The sequence below is a fragment of the Antrostomus carolinensis genome, unplaced genomic scaffold, assembly GCF_000700745.2.
Source record: "Antrostomus carolinensis isolate BGI_N321 unplaced genomic scaffold, ASM70074v2 scaffold25312, whole genome shotgun sequence".
NCBI lineage: Eukaryota > Metazoa > Chordata > Aves > Caprimulgiformes > Caprimulgidae > Antrostomus > Antrostomus carolinensis.
Genome location: NW_010297946.1, coordinates 1419 through 12680, shown reverse-complemented (window position 1 = coordinate 12680; position 11262 = coordinate 1419). Strand labels below are relative to the sequence as shown.

Sequence of the window (11262 nt, the reverse complement as noted above, 5' to 3'; positions counted from 1 at the left end):
AATCCCCAACATTCTGTGATTCTGTGGATGAGGAAAAAAAAAAATCTGTGGCACTAGGACTTGTATTCCTTGAACAGCACTACTGGAGCAACTGGTAATTTTTAATATATTGGGGCGTAGGGTCTTATAACCCAAATCATTCATATAGCATCACTCCACTAGTTTAAATGGAATTACTTTCAGGTTTTACATCAGAGTTATGGCCCTGAGGTTTTTGTTTGCTTAGAGTTTATTAATTTTGAGGGTTTTCATATGACTAGAACAATTTGAATAACATTCAAAAATACTTAATTTATTTCTTGTTTCTTTTCCAGTGCTGTATATATATAGTCTGACAATTCTGCATGTTGTCTGTTTATAAAGTAGTCCTTGGTTTTTGCACTTGTATGGTGATTTGTATTACATATCATGCTCCAAAATATTATTTTAAACTGCATGGGAATCCTTACATTAATTCCCCTACTCATCAATAAATTATCTTTATTATTTCAAATGTATACAGTAAGTATCAAAAAATACCTTGTTTGTAGTTTAAACTTATAATAAAATGGAAGAAGCTTTAAATATTACCTAGTGATTTTGTTACACAAAATAAAAAATTATGCATAAAACTAATTTCCTGTGTTATGTGTCTTCCACTAAGGTCTGCTGTTTCTCTGTAAATGTTCATGTTTTGTAATACTTATCTTTTGCAGGCCATTAGGATCTGAAAATCTGCTTCTTAGAGGAGCCACTTTAAAGAATACAGAAAAAGTCTTTGGTAAATATTTCTGTTGAGTAATTAAAAGGACCCTGAAGTAATAAGCAAACATCAAACAGGGTTACAACCCTACAGTTACTACTGAGCATACGATTTCTATTGAATCACTTGATTTACAGCTTTTTAATAGGGTTTACTGTTGCTGTAATTGCAGTAAAGTGACTATTAATGATGTACAATGACTATAGAGAGTTTTGGGAGGAGGATTTTATAGTTTGGTCTTCAAGGATTAGTGAAGATGACTCAACTTTTTCATGTAAATATATGGCTTTTGACCAATCACTGTGAATTAATGTTGTTGTCCCAAAGCAGTTAATGAGCCTGTTGAAGAATTTTACATGCTTTGCTCATTTGTCAAAAGACCTACCCCAACCAGACATAAATATGGCTCGTGGAAAAAAAAAATCCACTTAAATAGTTTCTGATCAAAATGAGACTTTCTTCTCTCCAGTGTATTTGGGTGTATGAATTGTCTTAGTTCCATGGAAAAATTTGAATATTTTAGCAGAAATAGGACACACAAATTGAGATATGTTTTTTGGAAATTCTTCAAGAAAACCTAGTGGGAGTACTAGTTCTGTTGTAACAAGCCAGTCTTTGCTGGTGATGAAAGGGACAAGGATCCATGTCATCCTCTATCATATACAACTTCCATACTCCCAAGAAAGATCATAGATGGCTATGAACTGCTTAGCGTAAAATATCAGAATGTTGCAACTTTTTCTCCAAAAATAGTATAGAAAGTATATATTAATTTAAACTTGCTCTCTTTGCTTTTAACTGTAATCTAAGATAGGTGAACTAATATAATTAGTTTGTAGTAAGTATTTCTGTAGACTTTAGAGGATGGGTTTAATATTTCTGTTAACTTGTGTATCAGGCAGAGATGTTCTTAATATGAGTGGTTGTTTCTGGTCTACCTAACACATGAAGCGTTTGCCATTACCCCAGCACAATCCATATCCTAAATTATTTTGTTTTAACAATGTGCAGGTTTAATAAATACTTTAAATACATCTTCTTGTTTACAGCTTCTTTTAGTTCTATTTAATCTTCTGAAGTTTAGTCTCTCAATCTGTGTTATGAACAGGAAATCAGTAGTGCCAAAAGATCCCTTTTTCATGAATTATTAAATTTTCTTGAAGCAAACAAAATCAATGGCTGCCTTTTATTCTTCTTGGATGTATGTTGTAGTTTAGCCCTATCTGGATTTTCTTTTACAAAGCATGACTTAGATTCTAAAAGTAAAACCAAAAAAAAAGAACTTAAAAATGCAAGAGGATTTATTCAAAACCTGGCTTTGGTTTGGCTTTGAGACATAACAACGTGTTAGCAGTTGGGAACTGTGACTCTGGAATGAGATGTAAGTGCTGCTTAAAATTTCCCTCTGACAACCATGGTATTAAACCCATTTCTAGTTTCTGAGTATCATCCAAATTTTTGTTCTTTTTCTTCAGACTACAGAGAATTAAAGAAATGATAGAATATAATAATCTAATGAATTGTGGTTTTATTAAGTTATTATACTGTACAGTCTTTAGTAAATTAAATTGTCTAATTTCAGGTGTTGCTATCTACACTGGCATGGAAACTAAGATGGCATTAAATTACCAGGCAAAATCACAGAAGCGATCTGCTGTAGAAAAGTAAAATTTCTAATATTTATTTTGAGGGTGGAAAACTGCTTGTTTGAATATTGAATAACATGGGATTTTTTAAATTTTTTTTTAATGAAAGTGTATATTCCATTGATCTAGATTAAAAAAAGAGGTACAGGGCCTTATAATTTGCTTTGTATGTGTGTCATTTTTCACTTATTTATAAAATTAGTCATATAACACCATATAAATAAGGTTCTCAATCCTGAATTCTTACTAAATGTTAAATATTAAAAAGAAAAAAGCACCACTTTAATGTAATGCTTTAGCTTTTTAAGATATGATGTGTTTTGCTGTTCTGGAAGACTTTTTTCTTACTGGTTAGAGTACACCTCATAATAGTTTTCCAAGATTATGTGCTTCGATATCCTAACATTTCTTTTCATGACAATTAAGTCTTGAATTCAGTAAAAATAACTCTTTTGATGCACTTCACTTTGGATCGACTGCAGTAACACAAAGCCTGTCTGTGGCAGGTTTTCCATGGTTTAGCTAAAATTAAAAGTTCCATAGAGGTGTATATGATGGGAAATGAAGACACTGCTATCCTCAAGGATATTTTCTAGTCCTACTCTACTGTCCAAAATCATCAGCTCTGAGTAAGGTGTCAAACCTTATGGGGGGAAAAGAAAAAGTCATTGATTAAAGCAAGATGTACTGACCAGGTGACAGCCCTTCTCTTACGCAGTGACTGAGCAATGATGATGTGTCTCTTTCTATTTTTATTGATTATAACCCATAACTTCTAGTTCATGCCCATCATTAATGTAAATATAATTTTAAATATGAAGTGTTCTTGCTCTTTCTTTTTTTTAGATCTGTCTAGAAAGAGTCAAACCATTACAGCTACATAGAAAAATATTCTCTATAGATTTATATTTCTATAAAAGTGCTTATGTGAGTGTTTTTGTATTGGTTCACGGAAATGACATAAAAAGGTCTTCAGATACAAACGCAGTTAATTCTGTTATGATTTCATCTGTGCAATTGTTTTCACTAATGCACTAGGTTTGGTAGTGTGTCACACACATTTTGGAAACAATTATAGCAGTTAAATTTTTAAAATAGAAAATGGTCCTAAATAATGTTTTTCTTCACTGGGAAAACACAGTAGAGAAGTAATGTAACATCATGGTATTGTTAGACTTGCAACAAATGTTAGGCTGAAGCACAAGTATAACATTTTTTAATAAACTCTGTAGTTTATATGCTAATGCAATTTTTATTTTGCCTTTTTTCTAGATCAATGAATGTATTCCTTATTGTATACCTCTGTATTCTCATCAGTAAAGCACTAATAAATACTGTCCTGAAATATGTCTGGCAGAGTGATCCATTTCGTGATGAGCCGTGGTATAATCAGAAAACAGAGCCAGAAAGGAAAAGAAATCTGGTATGGAAATAAATGAATACACTAAAAAAAGTTTCACTAAATCCTTAATTTATAAGAACCTGTACGCCTGTAAAGAAAAATACAAATTTAAAACAAACAAGGTTTTTTTTCTTCATGCCAAATCGGTTGTGATGTTACAAATCATGAGGGTGTACTTCCTGTGCTGAACTGTGAGCTGTGAAAGGTGTTACTTACTGTTTGAAAGTTACTAGAAAAAAGTATTTCATAAATGTATGTAGTCATCTTTTGGTTTTTGATGGTACATGAAAAATCAATATTTTCATCTTGTTTCTTTGGCAGTTTCTTCGAGCTTTTACGGACTTCCTTGCATTCATGGTTCTTTTCAACTACATCATTCCTGTATCCATGTATGTCACTGTGGAAATGCAGAAATTTCTTGGTTCTTATTTCCTTACATGGGATGAGGAAATGTTTGATGAGGACACAGGTGAAGGACCACTGGTGAATACTTCTGACCTCAATGAAGAGTTGGGACAGGTAAATTTCATCAAATGATAAATTTTTCAACTGTTTTGACCATAATTTTTTATTCTAAAATTGGCACTTCAGCTTTTTTTTTTTTTTACAGCTTAGTGTACATTTTTTTTAGTGCTGATTAATTTTAAAAATAACATTTGAGTCTGATTTTCAGAATAAAATATTCTGATTTCTCAGCCAATCAGTGGAAGTCAGTTAGTATTACTGTATTAGTAAAGGATGAATACTTCAAAAAGGTAATGATTTCTCTCCATGGACCATAGAGGGAGATTATATAAGCATCTAACTTGCTTAGAGTAAAAGTCAGATGGAAAAAAAACCCCTTTTTGTCTGGCTAGACTGACACCAAATCTCCAAACACAAGTTTCATTCAGTAAAATCATTTGACTGTCATTCTCATTTTCCAAAAGAAATTCTGTGTTTAGTACTCTATGTTAAGAAAATAATCACCTTGACACAGATACATGTGAATATTTTTTGAGTAAATATTTAGGATCTCTATTAATTAAAAACATTTTCATATGTGTGTTCAAATAAATAAGATGCTGTATTTCCTTATTTTTACATGGCCAGTCTAGTAATTTAAGCTTTTAGGGACACATATCTATTTGAATAAAAGGTGGTACCAAGGATTTTGTTATTATGGGAGACAGTTGTCACTGTCTCCTATAAAATCCTCGTAGAAACTGATGAATTATGGGCTGAATGAGCAGTCAGTGTGGTGGATTGAAAACTGGCTGAACAGCCAGGCCCAGAGGGTGGAGGTGAGCAGTGCAAAGTCTAGTGGGAGGCCAGTAACTAGCAGTGTACCTGGAGAAGGGAAGGTTTAGGGAGGATCTTATCAATGTATATAAATACCTGAAGGGAAGGTGCAAAGAGGACAGAGCCAGGCTTTTTTCAGTGGTGACCAGAGGCAATGGACACAACCTGAAACAGAAGGGTTCCTCAGAACATCAGGAAACACTTTTACTGTCACAGTGACTGAGTTGCCCAGGCAGACTATGGAGTGTCCATCCTTAGAGATAACCAAAACCTGTCTGGACATGGTCCTGGGCAACCAGCTCTTGATGACCCTGCTTGAGCAGGATGGGTGGACCAGATGACCTCTGGAGGTGCCCTCCAACCTCAACCATTCTGTGATTCTGTTATAAAAAATAACCTACTAAATTTAAGTGTCATCCCTAGCATGGGACCCTCATCAGTACTTGGTGTTATTAATACCAATCCAATGAACTAAATTTTCCTTATACATTTTTGGAAGATATTATACATTGTATTTCTAATGAAGGTTTTGATCCTTATTTGTGGTTGTAGTAAATACTGTCATAGTGATATACATGCTTTATTCCTTTTTTCATGTAATGGGTGTTGATCCCAAAGCAGCATGCTGAATGTATAAAAGACCTTTGCTTGATAGCTTTTTGTATCTTGTATTAAATGTATTATGAAAATGAATATAGGAGTTGAGATGAAAGAAATCCATATAAATCCTGTCCACTTTGAAAAAAGCTGAATAAGAGTATTGTGTCCACAGATAACAAACCACTGGAAATTTTGCAAACTTGCATTTTCAGATTAATGAATATTAGAAAAGTCAGTCTAGGAGGAAAGTTTGCATATTTAATAACTTCTCTTATGACTGAGAGCAAAAATTTGCTTAATTTTTTTATGCACTTCATAAATGTTGAAGTTTGTTAAACAATCTGATGAATACCTAATTGCCTTGCAGTGTTTTAATTCCCAACCTTATGTAATGCTCTCAGTTTATAAAAAAAAATATATGCTATCTTTATGGAATATGTATACCCAATATCTAGAATTGAGCTTGTACAGATCTAACTCTTCTTATTTATAGTTCATATATTGATGTTGTTATCCTTAAATGCTGGGGCTCATTGTAAAAGATAAAAATAATGAAAAAATCAATATAGAGACAAAGGGAATGTTTCCAGGGCAATAATAGTGCCCGTGTGTATAACTTCATGTGACCATTAGTCCAGAGTCCTCATTTAAACTAACATAATTGTAGTGGGCAATTCTCCTACTACTCTAAGGACTGTTCTGATAGTAACTGATCTAAATCCAGGTACTTATATTAAATAATGATTCCTGGGAAATGGAATTTGTGTGCATTTTGTTTCCATAGATATCTGTTGTGCAGCAAGAAAGACATTAAAAAGGAAAAAGGAGCTTGAGAGAAGAGTGAAAGTAGGATAAACACATTATTTATATGTGTTAGGAGGCAAAAGGCAGCTTTGCTGATACTCTTGTATAGTAAAATCTTTTAGGGCCCACATTTTTCCATGGAAGATGACTCCCAAAAGAAATTGTTGTCTTCCTTTTCTGGAAGAGCTTGCATAAGGATATTTAAAGAAAGGTGTAACCCAGTAATAATCTCAGTTTTGTTAAGAGATGGTGGAAAATCTCTGTTCATTTTCCTGCTGTTTTTAATTTGTGCTCATTTGCAGATTGAGTATGTCTTCACAGATAAAACAGGAACATTAACTGAGAACAACATGGAATTCATAGAATGTTGCATTGAAGGGCACGTTTATGTACCACATGTTATCTGCAATGGCCAAATTCTCCACGATTGTACAGGCATTGATATGATCGATTCTTCTCCAGGAGGAAGTGGAAAGGTATGAAGGGTCTTTCTAGGTTCTTGTTTTACACAGTGAAATATGAAGATTGAACTGTGCTCATGAAGGGAATATTAGAAATATAACATCCTTGAATTTCACTGATAAAAGTAGATAACTGCAGGAAATGCATAACAGCTTAGAGGTTTTCCTTTCCTGGTTTAGAGTAAGATTTAATAGGAAGCTTCCAAACGTACTGCAGCTGTAAAACTAAATTAAATAAAGCCCCAAAATCTAGAACTTTACAATAGGGAAAACAAGGCAGGCAGCTCCTCAAAGGGGAAAATGAGTGCTCAATGCAAACACTTACTTAGTCATACTGAGTGAAGGTGTGATCAAATTAAGTTACTTTAAAATGTGATTTAATATAGCCACATCTGAAATATACTACACACAGCATGTAAGTGCTGTGGCATTTGGCTATGTACAGCAAAGTTAATAGAAAGTTAAGTAGATTTTACTTGTCAACTGATGAGCAGGGTGTAAATGGGCAGGACAATCGTAGCCAAAGGTCAAAATATTTTTAAATATATCAATACAGTCTCAAATCATACTTTGGCCATACCTTTCACTTTGACAAAAAACAAGGCATCTTAAAATATGTTGGTGTAATTCAACAGCCTTATGGCTCCCTCCCCCATGGCGCTCAAAATGTGGTTCCAAGGTACATTGTGTTTTTGTCCTGGAATTACAATGGCACAGACAGTTTGCATTGAACAGCACGGAAGATTCAGACACAAAGATACGGGTAGAACACAGCCAGATATCCATGAAATAGAGATCTCTTTCTGACGTCAGAAGCTGTCATTACCAAACCATCTGAAACTATGGAAGTTGCTGGCTCCAGCTGCCAAAATGTCCACACTCCTTGTATTTTCATATAGCTCTGAGGGGTGTTCAAGCTGCACAAGACACTGAAATCTATAAAGCCTGTTAACACTTGTGCTTCAGGTGCTGCATCCCTCTGCCTGGACTCAGGACTCCTAAAATTGTAGCTTGACTAGTATGTAATACAAGTTGTTAAAGTGTAAGCAAAAGTAAAGAAAAAACCTTTAGCCACACCTAGGTGCTCAAGAGGAGGGAAAAGATGCACATTATTTTTTTTGGGCATCAGCTGCTTGACTTGCATAGCAGTGCTCGTAGCACTAACTCCTATTAAGCAATTGCATGGTGACCACTGGGAAAGACTTGGCTCCCCCTAAAGGGCCACTGACCTGTGACACTGCCTTTATCTGATCATAAACAGCAATAATCAGTGACATTGCTAACCTTCCAAAAGAAAGGTTTTCAAAGGAATACTTGAAAGCGGTCACACGTAATGACAACAATTCCTTTTATTTTTAGGAGAGAGAGGAGCTATTTTTCCGAGCTCTTTGTCTTTGCCACACTGTTCAAGTAAAAGATGATGACAGCGTAGATGGACCGAAGAAAAACCAGCTCTCAAGAAGATCTTGTATATATATTTCATCATCACCTGATGAAGTTGCTTTAGTTGAGGGAATACAGAGGTATGTGCATAGTTGGGTATTATACTTTGTTAATCTACACATCTAATCACTGAAGTTCAAAATTGTTTCCAGCACAAAAATCATAGTAAAAAACACCAAATCTGTAGAGCTGATGATTTTCTTAACATACAGTCATGATTTTTCATATTCATAAATCAAATAAACAGTTTTGTTTTGTTTTTCAGAAGATAAGCTCAGTCTTAAACCCTTATGGCATGCTTAAACTGGATAATTATATATTTGTTGTATTCATTCTGTTGATGTGTGTTTCATTTTACAGACTTGGTTACACCTATCTGAGGCTGAAGGACAATTTTATGGAGATCTTAAATCGGGAAAATAACATAGAGAAGTGAGTGGTTAAAAATATAACAAAATAGACTGATGTGGAGTTTCTACTGATGTGTGTAATAAATCGTTCTGTCCCTATTCATTCATTTCTAGTTCAGAAAAGTCAGAAATTTTACATTTTAGTAGAAAAAGAAATTATCTACTAATATTTATAATTGTAATAGACTCTGTAGGCTCTATATTTTTACTTAGTCTCTTAATTTGACAGTATATGCAATATGAAATATTAATATAACAACAAAGTTGTGGTGTGGGATTCATGACCTAATCTAATAGTTCCTAATAGTTTTAGGAACTATGTGTATTTTTCCTTTGTTATATGGTAAATAGTATTTTATTAATAGAAAATAGTGTATTCCTAACTTCTTGTTCACAAATCTTATCATTTACAAGAGGGTAATATCTATAGAATAAATTTTTATAGCTGGTTCAAAGAAAAATAAAACAGGTACGTCTTTTTTGGTCATTTTGCTTTGACATGTAGAATAAATCTTGTAGACCATAATATGAGTAAAATTTTCAATAATGTTTAAGTAGTACAGCTGTTTAATGGGATGTACATACTTTTGAAAATGTTACCTTACACTTCTGTAGATTTCTACTGGTTAAGGCTATTGTATATCCCTGTCTTCCTACATGTGTACTGTGCTAACTACCCAGGGACTCTTGGACACAAATATAGGAACTCTGCTGTTATTTTGCCCTTTTTAGAGGAATACAGAGGATTTTTCACAAAGGTTGCTTCAGACTTTTGTGGCTCAACTCATAAGAACTGGAGTCAAATTTGGTTATTTATGAAAGCACTATAATTATTAGGAATTTTCTCTAAAATGCATCACAGTTTGTAGACATAGGGCTGATCCATCTCCTTGTTAGAATCTGTTGTAACTTTTAATGAAATTAATACTGTCACCTTGCGTGGGTTTCAATCCCAGGCTGTTGTAAGGACTTGATTGGATGATCTAATTAAAATTATCTATTTTATAAGCAAAATATTAATAGAGATGAATCCTGAAGAGATGGGGATTAGTGACTGGAATGCTTATGTTTGTGCTGGAAAAAAGAGGGCTCTCTTAGATAAAGTGCAATAGGTAAGAGTAAATTATAAAAGTATATAAACTGATGAATTGTGCAGAAACAGTAGAACAGGAACTTGTGTTCATTTCTCCTCCTAGGAAGGAAAGGAACGTGGGATAAAAACAATGTAAAATATAAAATTAGTAAAAAGAAATGTTTTCTTTCAGTCAAATAACTTTTCAGTCAATACTTGAACAAGATTAATGAAATTAGGTGGGCACTTTGGGGGATAGGAATAGTCAAAATTAGAAAAATATTAAATAAAGGCTTCCATGTAAGCAACTACACATTTAAAATCCAAAGGCTATGCCTGGGTATTATAAGTAAGAATTTATTTACTTTATAAGTAGTATAGTGCTCTACTGCAAGGTTTCTAGTCTTCTGCTTAAATAAATTATATCAACTGTCCACCCAAAGATACTTGTGAACCTCATGCAGGCAAATTCTGTTTCAAGTAATTAGGAGCTGAGGGCCTGCTGTTTATTATTTGTAATCTGCTGTTTCGTATTCCATAGTATTCAATATAATTTTCCATGTTAGAAGTCATGTTTTATTTGATATGCTCAAATCCAGTCTAGGGATCTGGAAAAACAGTTATTTAAAAAAAAATATTCTGTTTCTGTTTCAGGTTTGAATTACTAGAGGTTTTGAGTTTTGATTCTGTTAGACGGCGAATGAGTGTAATTGTTAAATCTTCAACAGGTAGGGCTGCCACATTCTGTTACTTCTTAGATGTTTTTGTTTCTCTCAAATTAATTTCAGGTTTATCAAAGAGCTGAGCATTAATCACGGTTCATGTGCCTTTCTTTATAAAAAAGGGGACTGGGTACCAGCAGAAGTGCAAATTTATAAAAAAAGTTGGAAGAAATCTTTTTGAAGACTTAGTAATTTGGATGTTTTTTTGCAGAAAGATATATTTGGCCATTTTGAATTCCATATGCTGTTTCTTTTAGGTGATATATTTCTGTTTTGTAAGGGAGCAGATTCTTCCATATTTCCTAGAGTTAAGGAAGGCAAAATTGACCAGATACGATCCAGAGTTGAACGCAATGCAGTGGTAAGATTCCATTTTATTTATCTGTTCATGTGATATCAGTGTCAAAAAACATTTAACTGTTCTGACCTCCTGCTTGATCTGATAACAGATCTGTTGTCCCAGGCACTGAGGTTATTCTGTGCCAAAGAGCACTCAGGCTGTATGGGTAGCAGTCTGTCTTACTCCCTTATTTGAATCTGTCTCCCATCTCATCCTCCAGATAGCAGTTGTGAGATATGAGTGCAGTAGCTATGCACAACTGTATGTTATACCAGAGGTCATCAATCAGCTATCTAGTATGGCACTGTGCTGGTCTGAATTAACTTTTGAATGAAGGAA

The 11262-nt window shown here is 33.9% G+C and overlaps 1 protein-coding gene across 1 annotated transcript; it reads left to right on the top strand.

The window, feature by feature from the left end:
• Window positions 1-695: 695 nt before the first annotated feature.
• Window positions 696-10944, top strand: LOC104520573 (probable phospholipid-transporting ATPase IH; the record flags this gene model as incomplete). The annotated part of the gene is made up of 9 exons (XM_010162297.1): window positions 696-760; window positions 2325-2406; window positions 3661-3811; window positions 4112-4309; window positions 6778-6951; window positions 8296-8459; window positions 8740-8811; window positions 10516-10589; window positions 10841-10944. Coding segments are annotated over 9 exons (1084 nt in total), but the record flags the coding sequence as incomplete, so codon positions are not given.
• Between the last annotated feature and the right edge of the window lie 318 nt (window positions 10945-11262).